The 16,427-nt window shown below is 43.3% G+C and overlaps 1 protein-coding gene across 8 annotated transcripts in view; it reads right to left on the bottom strand.

Annotated features, from left to right (window-relative positions):
* Positions 1-16,427, bottom strand: part of SEMA5A (semaphorin 5A) — a 479,287-nt gene that overhangs the window by 89,099 nt on the left and 373,761 nt on the right. For all 8 annotated transcript variants that reach the window (XM_030856554.2, XM_060295649.1, XM_060295648.1 and 5 more), the window contains one exon: positions 12,588-12,795. In XM_030856554.2, coding sequence (XP_030712414.1) covers positions 12,588-12,795 — 208 coding nt within the window. The remainder of the gene's footprint in view (positions 1-12,587; positions 12,796-16,427) is intronic.

The following is a 16,427-nucleotide window of genomic DNA, read 5'->3' on the forward strand; positions in this document are numbered from 1 at the left end:
TTTTAATAATTTTTTTCTTATTTTGTTAAGAACCTTAGATTATTCTCACGTGATACATTGCCCTGGTATCTGAAAGTATCTGAATTCAGAAAACAAGTTGGTCAGAATCTGAGGTTTAATTTGAGAACACATTTATTGAAAGCGTATCTTAGAGCAAAAGCACATTTAGATGTAGGCCTTAATTCTAGAAGGATAAACTACTTTCTTTCTTACAGGAAATTAATCTAATGACATTACAGTTTATAGAAACTCTTCCTTTACTTTTTTTGTTTTTTGTGGTACGTGGGCCTCTCACTGCTGTGGCCTCTCCTGTTGCGGAGCACAGGCTCTGGACGCGCAGGCTCAGCGGCCATGGCTCACGGGCCCAGCTGCTCCGCGGCATGTGGGATCTTCCCAAACCGGGGAACGAACCTGCGACCCCTGCATCGGCAGGCGGACTCTCAACCACTGCGCCACCAGGGAAGCCCTCTTCCTTTACTTTTTAAAGTTTGCGGTTACGCTATTTGTTGAGTAATAGAAATAAATGGGTATATTCATTAAAATCTTCCACTGTATTTCTGCAAAGCTGGAGCTAATTACTGAACATGATCCCCTTGCATATTAGATTATCTAAGTATCTCTGACTTCATCTGGCTTGTTTCTGCCACACTAACTGCCATTATGTCAGTTTATTTCTGATATTAAGAACTCTTGCCTTATCAACAACACATATTCATTAAACATGGGATTTCAAAAGTATTTCCATCATTCATTTATGCAGCACACACTTAGCACCTGTCTTGAACTGATTTTGAGAGTGTTTCCTGGGTGTACCGGGAAACAAAACTGACACAGTCAGTTGTACCCAAAGAACTCACCTCTTAGTGAAGGAAATAAACATTAAACAACTGCCCAGATAAATACTAGCAGCCAGTTGCAAAGGAAAAAACAAAAGGGGGAGGAGGAGACATATGGGGAGAGCCAGTTAAGCTGGGACCAACGAGAGGAACAGAGTGACTGACGTGATACTTTTCAGCAAAAACAGAGCATTTTGGCAGGAAGACCAGCATAGGGAGAGCGTACAGTGTAGGAGGGAGTAAACTTGCGAGTTTGAAGAAACGCCTAATAAATGGAGGTGGCGCTTTGGCGGAAGTTTGGGGTGTAGAATCTGCTGAGTCCTCAAGCCTCCCTCCCTAAGCATTTAGGTTCCCTTGTAAGTGCTGCACCTTCAAAGTGCTTCCCAAATTCTGCACAAAGATCACATGTCAAATGTCAGTATTTTTATTTGTATTATCATGGTGATGACACTGAGAGAGAACAATTTATCTATTTGTGAATAATAGTGTCTTAAGACCTAAGACAATCTCAGTTGCCTTATTCTTAACGGCTATGTCACCATGTACTTCAGGACCTGCTTTTACTTTGAGTTGCATTAAAAACATTACCTTACTGAAAATAAGACTGGAAAATTCCAATTAGACAGTAATCTTCCTGAGGAATACATTCTAAGACATCCACAAGTCCCTCAATTAGTAAATCCAGCTGGAGCACATTTTTTTTTCAGTTTCCTCTTCTGCAAAACTAGGATAATACCTCACTGGGCTGTTCTGAGGATTAACTTCCATCATGTGGTAGAAAAAAACAAAGTTTTTTTGAGATGGGCTGCATATACTTATTCTACTTAATCTATAACATAATTACAAATTGATATATGCTGTCAATTTCTGGGAGTGTTTGAAAACATTCTATACCAAAAATACTAAATCTGTGAATGCCACGGAGTCTTTATTTAATAAGGTGATGTGAGACACCACAGCGTGTTCCATTAAACGGTGCAAAGTATTTCAGCTATATGTTTGGATCCATTCACAATGATTTCTTTTGCTACTTGCATGTGCAAGCACAGTGCCATGTGTTGAAGACACAAGGATCACGAATGAACTTGCAGTCTAGTGAGGGGGGAAGACGACGTTCATGACCATTGCTTGACAATGTCATAGTGAGGAATGACTATTGAGAAGCCCTGACAACCGGTGCTATAGGAATCAGAGGAGAGAGCTGTGGCCCAGAAGAGTTTCAGGAAGAGGTGCTATTTAGGCTGGCCTTTGAATGCAGCTGGGGTTTGGCTGAATAAGAAACACATCCCTGGTCACAGTGGTTCCAGGAGAGACAACAAGGAGTCCTGTGCACATGGCATGATCCTGTGAGCTGAGCAGCTTGGCTGGGTTGAAGTTTCCTCAAGATTCCAGAGAAGTGTACTGATGTGATTAAAATATGGGGGTTTTGCTTAAGCAAGGGCAATTTTGCTGTGGTGAGTAGGATGTGTCAGATAGTGAAATCTACTAGAAGAAGAATTTATAATTCCCAAGAAGAACTGAGAGACAAGTACAATTGCAACAGCATTTTTAAAAGTTAGGACACATGCCAAGTAAGCAAAGACACAATTACCAGTAAAAATATATGTCTACACTCAGTTAGTCACTAACATTTAATATATTAAAAACTGTTTGCTATTGGCTTATCATTAAATTACACTGATTAAATTAAATGAGGATTTTTTTCACATTTCAATTTGCTTTTTTTATTAATTAATTTTTAAAAGGGATTATTATAATAATTTTTTAAAAAACTATAGTTCTTCATGCATCCTTTCCAACATGTTAAAGTGAATTATTTATGAATGAACCTTAGATGATGGTGATTCCATATTGACTATAGTATGAATTATCACTGACTGCAGTGCACTGTAGGAAGTAGGTGCTCAATACACGTTTACTGCATGGCTGTGACGTCACTGTGCCTCTATTTCTAGCCCCAAGCTGTAGGAGCAGTCTCATGCATTCTAGAATCAACTTATGTTTGTTGTACTCTCTGAGAAACTTCTTCAACTTTATCTTCTAAACTTTTTATTGAGTTGCTCATATTAGTTTCTTAGTGCTCTTAAAACAAATACCAAATTTAAATAATATCAAATTTAAATAATTCATTTGTACTGCCAGTAATATTAAGCAAACGGTTTTTAGTTAAAATCTTAGGGACTTCCCTGGTGGCGCAGTGGTTAAGAATCCGCCTGCCAATGGAGGGGACATGGGTTCGAGCCCTGATCTGGGAAGATCCCACATGCCATGGAGAAACTAAGCTCGTGAGCCACAACTACTGAGCCCGCATGCCACAACTAATGAGCCTGCATGCCTCGAGCCTGAGCTCCGCAATGAAGAGTAGCCCCCGCTCGCTGCAACTAGAGAAAGCCCACACACAGCAAGGAAGACCCAATGTAGCCAAAAGAAAAAAAAAAATCTTATTAGGTAGATATAAAAATTTTACAGTGAGACATTATGGGAAAATTGATAGTTTAAGAAAACAGTGAAAAAAGTAGAGGGCATTTGAAGTAAGCAAAACAAAAATGCTTTCTGGAAATCTAGCACTTGCAGTCAGCTTTGGTTTCTGATGTGAACAGTCCCATTTCACCTAATTTTCCTGCCCAGATTCCTGAGCTGTTTACTTTGGCCTCTGGGTGGGCCTTAGTCACTGGGGACTTTTCTCTAGAACAAACACAAAATTTTTCTGGAAAGGCCAATTCTGCCGCCTGAGGGAAGCTCTCCAGGGAAGGCAGCCTTTCTAGCCTTGTACTCAGGAACAAAAGGGGCACAGAGACTAAACATGAGCCCTTCACAGCTCAGGGATGTTGAAGTAATTTCCAGAAGTGACTTGGAAAATGCTGTGTCCCTGTGCCCGGGAGGGAAAGCATCCACTGGCCCCTTCATTCAAGGAAAAGCCTACACTCTGGTATTTGATCTTCTGTTGTCTGTAAACTAGAGGTAATCGTAGGTTTCTCCAAGTCCACTCTCCCAGTCTACCCTCCTCTCCAGCCAGTCAAGGATAAAAATGAAGACACAATTATTTCTTGTCCATCTCATGTTTCTTCAAGAGAAACCCTTCTGTACGTGAGGGTTTAGTAGGCAGAATCAGAAGACACGGAAGAGGTAGAAGGGTCAGCAGTCACACCTGAAGACTGTACGAAGTGTCAAGTTATCCATCTTAAGTTTTACACAAAACCCTAGAGGACAATACGTCCAGAGAAATTTTTATTGTTATTATTATTTTGGCTTCTTATAATTCACTCGACTTAGCAGTTTGCCTGCGACTGAGTGGGTGAGGCTTGGGCCGAGGCGTCCTCCTGTGGAGCACAGCCCACCCCAGGAAGGACATCCGCCCCTCTCAGCAGAACAGTTGAAGCACGTGTGGTACCCACCTTGCATCTGGATTCTCTGTTGCCCTCCCCAACCACTGGGATGGGCAAAGGTAAGCACTTGGCTCTCCTCACACCTGGCCCTGTCCAGCCTACATCAGCCCCGCTTGTATGCATATGTACCTGCTCACTTGAGATGGGGGATTACTGAATACCCACCGACAGACGCCCCTGCCCGTTGGCTGGGGCCATGCTGACATCACTCACCTACACACAGAACGTGCTCGAGGTAGAGTCTCACAACCGCCAGAAAATCCATTTGCCCAAACAGGCCAGAGCGAGGTAAATAACTTAATGCAAGGAGCGGAATCTGGCCTGACGGGCCCTGTACATCTCAGAAAATGTGAAGTTGTTTAAAGGTGGAAGAACGAATTCACAACAGATTAGTTTGCCCTCTGTTAGGTCCAGAGGCAACGTGAAGTATATCTGGACAATGAAAGCAAATCATGTGTACGAGAGCAGCACCGGCTCAGCAGGACGTACATGAACTGAATATAATGCCCACGCGGCATAGGAGAGGAACCATCTCATATTGGATTCTTCTTATTTGCCAGACCCATTAGATGGTCTCTGTCTTTTGCTCTAGTAACCCACTGAGTAACCTCCTCATAATCACACACCAAGCCAAAGGCTTATCCAGGATCCACCTGCATCCAAAGCTCATGATCTTTCCGTATGCGAGCTGTTTTGCAGACACATAGGGATGACGATTTCCTTAAGAATCGTTAATTCACTGGACCAGGCTGCAAATACAACCTTAGGAGGAGCTCAGGGTATAAAAGCCAAGGTGTTTCTGCTCAGAATCGCTCAGATGCAAGGATCTGGAGCTGAGAAAAACTGCTGCAGCCCAAGCCTCCCCATGGAGTTCTTTACATAGCGTTAAATCTGGGAGCTCAAAAGCAGGAGATCTGTAGAGTAGACATTAAATAATGAAACCTCGCAGCGTGAGCCCTTCAGTTGTGCCTCTCAAACACAACTGAGGTACAAAAGGTTGGTAACTGTACTGATTTTAAAACTTTATCCAAGTGACTATCTGGATTGCCATTTAGAAGACAGAAACATGCTCTTTTAGGAAACTGAACAGGAAATGGAACCTGAAACTGTCGGGTGGCTATAGCATATCTACAAGATGGCACTCAAATATTTTCTTTGCTTTTATTGTCCACCTGGATCATATGTACGTTTATATCATTGTCAAAGGTGGATTTACCATGAAGCTAAGGAAGCTTGAACTTCCTTACTTCATGAGACCCTTTAGGATTCTGTGATTGTAGGTGACACAGATGGAACTAGAGACTTTTATATTGAGTGAAGTAAGTCAGACACAGAAAAGACAAGTATCGTGTGATATTGCTTATATGTGGAATCTTAAAAAAATGGTACAAATGAACTTATTTACAAAACAGAAATAGAGTCACAGATGTAGAAAACCAACTTATGGTTACCAAGGGGGAAGGGGGAGGGATAAACTGGGAGATTGGGATTGACACATACACACTACTATAAATGAAATAGATAACTAATAAGGGCCTACTTATAGCACAGGGAACTCTACTCAGTACTCTGTAATGACCTATATGGGACAAGAATCTTAAAAAGAGTGGATATATGTATATGTATAACTGATTTACTTTGCTGTGCACCTGAAACTAGCACAACAATGTAAATCAACTATACTCCAATAAAAATTAAAATAAAAAGCCACGGCCATATCTGATTTCTCTCTGTATTCCCTGCATTCAGAATAAAGCTTGCCTGGAACTGTTCAAAGAATGTTTGATAGATGAAAAAACAAAGATTCTGTGATTGGCCTCTGTCATGTTTGTATTTATAATTTGATATTCTTTTCCTTAGAATAGAGAATCCCTCCCAAATTGTGTGTCACACCACACATAACCTACATTTTTCCCTGATTATTACAGAACAGTAGTATGACTTACATTTCTTAATTTACTAGTCTAGTTCATGCACGTTCATATTCTACGTATCACATTTTGACTGTTCCTTTTCCACCCTGCCCAGGACTTAGGGGTGTAACTAATGAGTTTCTGGAAGACGCTGTGTTCCAGCCCAAGCTCACCTCGGACCCCCTCTTACAATGTTGCAATTAGCATGTTAGCATGTATTTCACGGTTGTAATTAGCACGTTGGCATGCATTTCACGGTTGTAATTAGCATGTTGGCATGCATTTAGCAAGCAAGTTGGCATGTGTTTCACAGCTATGATTAGCACGTTGGCATGTATTTCACAGTTTTAATTAGCATGTTGGCATGTATTTTGGAGTTGTGAACAGCATGTTGGCATGTATACTTTCGGTCTTTTCCTTCTATGTTTTAAACAGTATTAATGATGGCAAACAAATAACGTGTCTTGCTTTTTTCAGGTAATATCATATCATACAGATGTCTTCACTGTCATCATTTAATGCCTTCAGAATAACCCACTGAGTGAATACTCCACCAAGTCAGTATATCATAACTTGGTAATTAATTCCCTTACTATTGGAAATTTAACATTGGAGCACTGGTTGTGATTCAGATATAGCTTAAAAAAATAATTGTACAGCGATGGCAGGCTTGGAGATTAGGTCCTAGTGGCGTCCAGGGTCAGACTTTAATGATAAATCGATTTGGGGATAAAGTCTAAGGTAACTCCAAGGCTCTTTGGCTTGAATCCACAAGAGATATTTGGGAGATTTTATTTATGTCAGAATTTCTCATTAGATTCTGAGCCCCGCGAAGACAGGGTCAGTGATGTCTCATCTATCATCATACACTCAGAGCCTGGCTTGGTGCTTGGTACACATAAGATTCAATAAATATACTATAAGTGAATTAACTAAGGAAAATCCACAGTCGTTAGAGGCTACACCAAAGCCAAAGCAAACAAAAACTCAAGATGTTGAGATTAGGGAAATATTAAGTTTATTTTGAAGGGAGCATATTTACTTTGTAAAATGGGTACATTTCAAAATGTCCTTCTGATGTTTATATGATTCATAACTGAATGGCTAGGGCTGTCTTGCTGGGGCACCTTGTGGGAATCCCGCAATTGCTCTCTATACATTGTGTTTCTCCCATCAGGCAGATGCTGTCTTTAGAGAATATGTAATTAATAAAGGTGACAACCTATTAACTCCACCTTTTAAACTGTAGCTCTTTCAAGCAATAAATATCCTGCAGGAATCTCATTTCCACACTAGTTTTCTTAATGAGGTGTTAATTTTTTTATTACAGGCTAACTGAACTAAGAATGACTAGACACCCATTCACAAATGGAGCCAACGTATTTTTCTTAATGGTTTCCTCTTTCCCTCCAGTTTTATAAAGCAAAATTTAGAAGCCATGTCTCATGTTATATACAGGCTATGAATCTTCCAGTTCCCAGCTTTCCTTCTCTCTCCAAATAGTTTTTACAGCAAAGCAAAAATAAAATAAACACCTAAGGACGAAGGGTTTTCAATCCTTTGGCTAATGTTTTATATCACTGCACTTTTCTGTAAAGGGAGCTTTACTGTTAACAAGAATTGAGGTTTTCTTTTTAGGTTATAAAGAAAAATAACAGAAAGGGGAGAGGCAGAGTGTCCATTTGTTAATTTGATAAGTATTTACTGAGCCTGTCTCAGGCCGGACACGTGCTGAAGGCTGTACGGAACCTGGAAAGACAATGCCCAGCCTTCAGGAGCTCACATTCCCAAAGGCTGAAGGAAGAATTCTAATTTCTGTTCTCTGACTGATGATTCTTTGGACATTCTCTCTCTGATTCCGATTGCTCCCTCATCTATAAAATGTTAACACTACAAGCTGATAGGTTTATCTTACCTCAGAATCATGGTGGGTGTCAAACAGAAACTAAAGAATATATGAATGTCTGAAGAGTAGAAAACGCTCTGTTGTTAATTAACTAGGGTTTAGAGTTAAACTATGTAATTTAACACTTACTTTATGTAATTTAACACCGAATTTTAAAAATTAGTGTATGTAATGATGTAAGGCACATTCATTCATTCAAAAGGCGTACACGATAATAATCTAATTCAGGAATCAGCAAATGACAGTGCATGGCCCTAATCCAGCCTGCTCCCTAAAGTTTTACTGAAACACAGGGTAGGCGAATGCTTGGCCCTGGTGCCCTGGTGGCTTTTCATGTCTCCACATAGGGCAAAGCTTAACTACAGCTAAGCTAAGCTTTGGCAGAGTGCCCTGGGACCCGCCTGATCATGCGCATGGGAGGATTATGAGCGCCTGCTACAAAGCTGTTTTCCTCCCACCTCCCTGTGCTCCAGGGAGGCTGTCAGGAGATGGTTTCTCATCGCCTCCTGGGTTCTAATGAGATATAAGGCTTTTTGCCTCCTACTCTCGCCCCTACTGGGAGGCAGCTGCAGGCTATAAAACCGCAGCACAGAATCAGCTCCTCAGCAGCGTGGGGCCCGAGTTCTCCCGCGCATTGTCATCTGGCCTCTTCTGTTTTGGTGTCATCTGTGGGATAAGGGACCTGGGTAACTGACACCTTTTCTGCTCTTACTTTTGTTGTCTACATAAGTAATAAACTGACTGAATCTAAAAGTGAATCCTTCCTTTGCCGGATGAACCTGTGTGCCTTTTGCTGACACACAGCCACACCCACTCACTATGGTCTGTGGCTGCTTCCATGCTACAAGGACAGAGTTGAGCAGCTGCAAGAGAGACCCTATAGCCTGGGAAGCCTAAACATCTTCTGTCTGGTTCTTTACAGAGAAAGTTTGCCAACCGACTGATCTAATTAATGCACAATCCTTAAAATGGTTTTAAAGTCTAAATCAAAAGCCTTTCCATCACCACTTCCCCAAGCTTTCCTTTCCTTAGGCCTGAGGAGCTTCAATCAGCCAGACTAACTGAAGGTTACACTATTTCCTTGGGGGTGGTGGTGTGGGGAATAACAGCTTGATTTCTGGACGTGACTATTGCAGCTCAAGTCCTGTGATCATTCTTTTCTTCTTGAAGCAGGGAGATAAGACCTCTATCAGCTCTTGGCCAGTCTGTTTTCCTCCAAGTGGCAAGTTATGACTTTATGTTGGTACTTACGTCAGTAGGAATTAAGTTAGTGGCTATTCTTGCCTGCTTCACCTCGTGCATCCCTATGAAGACCTTTTACCACTTTCACACTGCTATTGGGAGCCCCTGGCTGGGCACCGGCCTCAGGTGAGGGTGGTGTCAGCTTACCTACCTTCCATTTCACATGCTGTACCCATATGCAGCCCTTTCCAGATTCCCATCTTCTTCAGAATTCAGCAAATATTCATTCATTTCATGAAACTAACACATGCGTGTGGTAAGTAAGTCTTAGAGTGCCAAGGATACACAGGAAAGGTAAAATTTCTCTCCCACTCTACATCCCCAGAAGTCACCATCCAACCCGATGAGCTGTTTTATGATTTGCATAGTTTTTCCAGGCTATTTCTTAAATGGATTGTGCAAAAAAAAAAAGGTTAAAATCAAAACAAAATCTTTCTGCTTAGTTTTTGAGGTCAAACTCATCTGAAATATATGTTTAAAATATTGTTCTTTCCAAACAGCTTTCCGAGGAAAACAGCTACGCGAAGTTGAAAACACTGTGCCGTTGGCTCCGAGTTTCAATGTGTGCACAGTGTGGAGGGCGCAGGCGTGCGCTGTTTGCAGCCCCTCCTGGGTCCAGGGTCACCTCTAGGGCAGCTAGAGAATGGAGACTCCTTTTACAGTAACCCAGGGGTACAAAACCTCTTTTTGGTCTCCTTAACCCAGCCTGGTGGCAGGCATGATAAGGCAGGCACTAATGGGAAGAAGCCGGGAGTACTCGTCAGTACACCTGAGTTCAGCCTGTCCTGGTACTAACTAGCTCTGGCTCACAAGAACACCGCGAAAAATGCCATCGAATGGCTCATCCCTGGCTTCCCTGGTGGCGCAGTGGTTGAGAGTCTGCCTGCCGATGCAGGGGACACGGGTTCGTGCCCCGGTCCGGGAAGATTGCACATGCCGCGGAGTGGCTAGGCCTGTGAGCCATGGCCGCTGAGCCTGCGCGTCCAGAGCCTGTTGCTCCGCAATGGGAGAGGCCACAACAGTGAGAGGCTCGCGTATCGAAAAAAAAAAACAAAAAACAAAAAGGCTCATCCCTGCTGAAATCTGACCACTGAGCATGATGTCCTCATTGTACCAGGGGCAACACAATGAACCAAAGATAAAGTCTGGGCCTTGGGGTCAGAGAGTCCGGCTCTGAACCTGGGTTTCACATCACATGAGCTATGTGACTTTGGACAGGATGCCAGAAGTCCCAGACACCATTTCCTCCTCTGAAAAATAGAGATGATACTTGACTTTACTGTCAGGGTGTAATGATGAAGGAAAGTGGGGATAAGATCTGGCGCAGTGCCAGACATGTAAAAGAATCTTGGGAAATCGTATCAACTGTTATCATTTATAAGCATTTTAATTGATATCAAACTGCATTGCCGCTGAAAAACAGATATTCAAAAAAATGAACAACGTGAATATGATTTTGAAGGAGACAGGTAATTTAGTTAAGCTCAATTTCTCTTCTAAACACTTCAAAATTCATTTATAAAAATGATTTTCTGATAACAAAATTACTTACATTGTACTATGAAAAATATATTGAACAAAGAAATGAGTACTTATTGTTACTCAATTGTTATCCTGTCCCTATGCCGTGTGTTTCTTTAGGCGTATTTCTTGAAAGTTAAAATTGCTTTTGTCCAGAAAAAAAAAAAAAAAAAACACTATCTTTCTCCATAATTTATAAAAAAGAGATCTGGTCATGTAGACACCAGTTCCTTAAAAATGGATTTTTTTCTGCAATGAGTGTTAGAGAGGTCTTCCTATCTTTCTATAAGAGGAAGATAGCAGAGAAACATGGGGAGAAATCCTGAGAAACTCTTGGGTTGAAATGTTTAGATTTTCTTTTCTCTAATGGAATATTTAAGGGTCAAATACAAACTAACCCACTCTGGGTGTGAGCACACAGAGGACCACAGTCTACCAGTTTACAATAAAGTTATCATCTCTCACTGCTTTTCTCTGAGCGTGTGGACAAGCAAACAGCAGGGAGATTCAGCTCTAGATATAACTGTAAAATCTTGTCCTCCCAGGAGCCTGATAAAGACAGGCAAAGGGCTTATTCTCCTTGAAAGAAAAAGGGGGAACTGTCAACTCCTCCTGGGCGGCTGGGCCTGGTGGTGGTTGATGCCTGTGGATTCATGGTTGAACTTCAAGTGCAGCTGCCTAGGAGACAGGAGTGCGCAGACGATGCCTGGCCTCCCTGACCCGATGCAGGACCTAGTTGCCTAAGTTGCACCTACAAGTTGCTGAGCTAGCAGAGCACCAGGATAAAGGTGAATTGCCTTGTGCACTGCAAACCAGAAACTCTCATTTCAGCACCAGAAATACCTGTGTAGGGCACAGGCCTGTTTTCCTGCCTGTTATCCCCTGTCATGTCCCCCCAGAGCATGCTGGGCTGCAGCTGGAGGACTGGTGCCCTTCCAGCTTCATTTAACTTGTGACACTCCTGTTAAAGAGACCCCAACCCTCCCTGTCGCCCACTGAACCATCAGCAACTGGGCTAGAATAATTCCTGCCCTAGGCTAGTCCTGCAGGAAACACAAATCAGAACACATTTCAAGCAGCCATCAGTTAAATTTAGGGAAAAGGTGTTATATAAAAGATGGCTGTTAATCAATGTCACTATTTGTTATTATTAGTCACAACAGCATCATTATTACTTGGGAGGTCCCTAAGGTTATTTATTTCTCGACACTCTGATACCAAAGGAGGCATCACATTATATACCTCATTGTTTAAAATCATCTAGAAAGGAATATTGGAACGATTTTTATTAAACATAAAAACCTTCCTTCTACATAAGAATACCCATTTTGCCCATTTGCATTTTACATTACATATATTTTCCCATTTGATTCTACAGCAATTCACATGTGTTAGATGAGAAAGTGAGGTTTAAAATGCTTTAGTGGCCAGGTTAAAAAAAAATATGTGTGCGTAGCAGATTAATTCAGGAACACCAAATATGGGCATCATCACTGAATGTTATAACGCACTGAAAAATTTATTTTAATCCTGACATCTGCTTACAGATGTTACACAGTGGCTGCTCCCCCACAGATACTGATGTGTCAACTGTCATCACAACAGCCTGGTTCGCATCAGAGCTCTCTGCATCCTGGGATGCAGGATTCACAAGGATGCTGAGGTCCTCATCCCATTCAACCACGGGAAATCTGAAAGCCCTCGGGGCTCCTGTGCCCTCTCTCTTGGTGGCGCCTCGACAAGGGGCGCCAGCACGCCAGACGGTCCCCTGGGGCTGCCCTACCTGCGCGTGTGGTGGAACTGGCACCTCTTCAGTGGGATCTTGGCCACGTGCTCCCGCAGACCCACGAACAGGACGCTCTGGCTGTGGAGGATCTGCAGGCTTCTGATAGGCTCCGGCCGCCTCTCGGGGAAGAGCTCCATCTCTTCCAGCAAACAGCTGCCCGAGGTCTGAGTCAGGGGCGCCCGCACTTTTTTAATGGTGCCGTAATCTGCGGAGGCGACAGGGAAAGAAGAAAGTGAGGTCAACGGGTCGCACCAGCCACTCGCCAGCTGAGCCACCGGGGTTCTCCAGCCTGGCTGCACGCAGGGTCATCTGCTGATGCCAGGGCCCTACCCTGGACCTGTTCAGTTAGCCCCGCTGTATGTGGGACCAGGCGCCAGTATTTTCCCAGCTCTCAGCAGCGCGGACATACAGCCAAGGACGAGAACCACTCGGCTACGAGCTGCCTGGTCCCGATGCAAGTCTAGAGACCCAGAGCACAGTAAGGTCACTGCGGCTCAACGCAGCCAGCTTTACACCATCCCCTGGAGAACATCAGGTGAGAGGAATCCCTGGATTCTCAGTGAGAGACAGAGGAGCTGACCCTGCTGCCCCAGCACAGAAGACCCCACATGATGGACAGTTGCAGATATGCAGGGAGCAGAGGACCACCTGCTTCCCTCCTGCCCTGGAAGTACATCCTTCTCTGCCTTTCTGTCTGGATCCCCTCCTTCCTCTCTTTCTCCCCCAAGCTTGTTCTGCGGGATGCTCTTCTGGGTCTCAGCTCCATGGCTTCTTCTCTCCTGTACTAATGAACATCATTTCTGACTCGGTCCCCTCCCCACTCGAGCTTTTCTGCTCACCACGTGCTTATGCTCATTTATTTTGGCTATGAGCACTGCCTGAGGACAAGTGTCCTAGAGTCCCTGGAACCACAAAGACTCTCCAGAGTGGCTGTGATGGGCACAGAGAAGGGTCCTCTCCACCAGGGAGTGGCATGGTGCAGCCAACCCCCAGGGTTGGGACCCAGACTTGAAACGTGCTGTCGTCCTTGGCGTGCTGTGTTGAGGCCCCCAAGGCCAGTATGCAAGTCCAGGGTATGAGACCCAACCCTCTAGAAGCACTTCTGAAAGCCGTCCACAAGTTCCTCAAATAACCCTGAAGGCACTGACTTCATAAAACCCATGGGGATCTGAGTTTCAAAACGTTGTAATTCTTATTCTGTAAACACAGATAATGAGGCTATCAAGTCATCTAAAAAAGGAAATAAAATCAAGAACCTCTGGCTTCAAGGCTTCCGATCAATCTGCTAATCTCACAAAAGATTTGGACATTAAATACCTTTACAGTTTTTCATTCCTAGGAGAGTCCTTAGAGACGAAGGATGTTTACATTTAGAGAGAAAATACCTAGGTGGATATATATTATCCTGAGTTCATTAAGAAACGTATATCCGAAACATCTCCAGTGAACATTTATTGATTATGAACTGACTGCTATAAGCCCTATGCATGTAACAGTGTATAAAATTATGCATATATTAATGTGTGCAGTATCAGTAAACCACTGCTTAATTTTATTTTAGGTTAGCTGGTTAAACATGTCACTTTTGAGAAAGTTCAAGCACAAACAGGATAACTATGTATACTGGGAAGATTAAAAATATAGTACCTGTCTTCTTTTTTTAATATCTTTATTGGAGTATAATTGCTTTACAATGGTGTGTTAGTTTCTGCTTTATAACAAAGTGAATCAGTTATACATTTACATATGTTCGCATATCTCTTCCCTCTTGCGTCTCCCTCCCTCCCACCCTCCCTATCCCACCCCTCTAGGTGGTCACAAAGCACCGAGCTGATCTCCCTGTGCTATACAGCTGCTTCCCATTAGCTATCTATTTTACATTTGGTAGTGTATATATGTCCATGCCACTCTCTCACTTTGTCACAGCTTACCCTTCCCCCTCCCCATATCCTCAAGTTCATTCTCTAGTAGGTCTGTGTCTTTATTCCTGTCTTGCCCCAGGTTGTTCATGACCTTTTTTTTCTTAGATTCCATACATATGTGTTAGCATACGGTATTTGTTTTTCTCCTTCTGACTTACTTCACTCTGTATGACAGACTCTAGGTCCATCCACCTCACTACAAATAACTCAATTTCGTTTCTTTTTATGGCTGAGTACTATTCCACTGTATATATGTGCCACATCTTCTTTATCCATTCATCTGTCGATGGACACTTAGGTTGCTTCCATGTCCTGGCTATTGTAAATAGAGCTGCAATGAATATTGTGGTACATGACTCTTCTTGAATTATGGTTTTCTCAAGGTATATGCCCAGTAGTGGGATTGCTGGGTCATCTTTGAGGGAAGAGTGTGTGTTTGTGAACGCACAGCAAGGGAGTGGGTGGGAACAGAGAAAGAGGGAGAGACGGGGAGAGGGAGGGGGGAGAGAGAGAGGCAGGGGAAGTCTACGCAGCAAGGCAGCATTTTAACAACTGCTCACACTTAAAGTGTGCAAAACAATTTGTATGTATTTACTGTGTAAGTCAATCTAATTTTGACCTGGAGACCACAATTTCCAGCTGGCGGGAAATTCAACCCAGTGATGTTTGGGTCTTCCTGCTTGCATGGGGCAAAGCATCAAAGATGAGCCCAGCACCACGGCAGGGATGGGAACAGGTGGCAGCTTCAGGGAAGGTAACCTCAGCGTAGTGTCTCAGCCCCAATACCCCGAGAGGAGGTCTCCCCTGGCAGACGGAAGTGCCAGCCTCCTGTGGACCAGTGACAGGCACGGAGCCTTTGCTGCCCTTTGGGACATCCCGACAATAGGACGCGGTCCGAGACAGAAGTTAGGAGCCAGGGCCTGCCCCCATCCAGTGAGCTGCAAGGCTCTGATGAGTCTTAAGTAGAGACTCTTGGGAATAAACACACTACTCTATATAAAATAGATAACTAGGGCTTCCCTGGTGGCGCAGTGGTTGAGAGTCCGCCTGCCGATGCAGGGGACACGGGTTCGTGCCCCAGTCCGGGAAGATCCCACATGCCGCGGAGTGGCTGGGCCCGTGAGCCATGGCCACTGAGCCTGCGCGTCTGGAGCCTGTGCTCCGCAACGGGAGAGGCTACAACAGTGAGAGGCCCACGTACCTCAAAAAATATATATATATATATAACTAATAAGAACCTGCTGTAGAGCACAGGGAACTCTACTCAGTACTCTGTAACGGCTTATATGGGAAAAGAATCTAAAAAAAACCCAAAAGAGCAGATATACGTATATGTATAACTGATTCACTTTGCTGTACACCTGAAAGTAACACAACATTGTAAATCAACTATACTCCAATAAAAATTTTAAAAAGAGAGACTCTTGCGATAAAACAGAACATTTTAGAGCAATGCAGGGGTGGAGGTGAGGAGGGCCAGAAGAGGCGAGAGTCCAGGTGGCGAACTGCCATCTTTTGACGGTTACCGCGCTATTTTCATAGGAAACATGGGTGAGAGAACTAAATCCTATTCAACAGGTGCACAGAGACTGCTGGCTGTTTATTATTTATTTTGCTGATGGATTATTACTCTGAGAAACCAATCAATAACAATTCAAACGTCAATATGCTCATACGCACTTTGAATTCTTAAGCAGTTGTGCGGGGAAAAAACACATTTTCAAAGATCTTTAATCATTTGATTTAAAAGAGCTAACCATCATTGATCAAAACGTCTCAATGTGTATTTCTGCACGCCTTGTATCTGATTTTCCAGCTGACTGGGATCTCACAAAACTAGAGGACTTCTTAGCATTTCAGAGAAGGGTACTCAGCGTGGACTTAGGTGCTCGTCCACCATCTACGCCTCTGCTGG

The sequence above is a fragment of the Globicephala melas genome, chromosome 3 (genome assembly GCF_963455315.2).
Source record: "Globicephala melas chromosome 3, mGloMel1.2, whole genome shotgun sequence".
NCBI lineage: Eukaryota > Metazoa > Chordata > Mammalia > Artiodactyla > Delphinidae > Globicephala > Globicephala melas.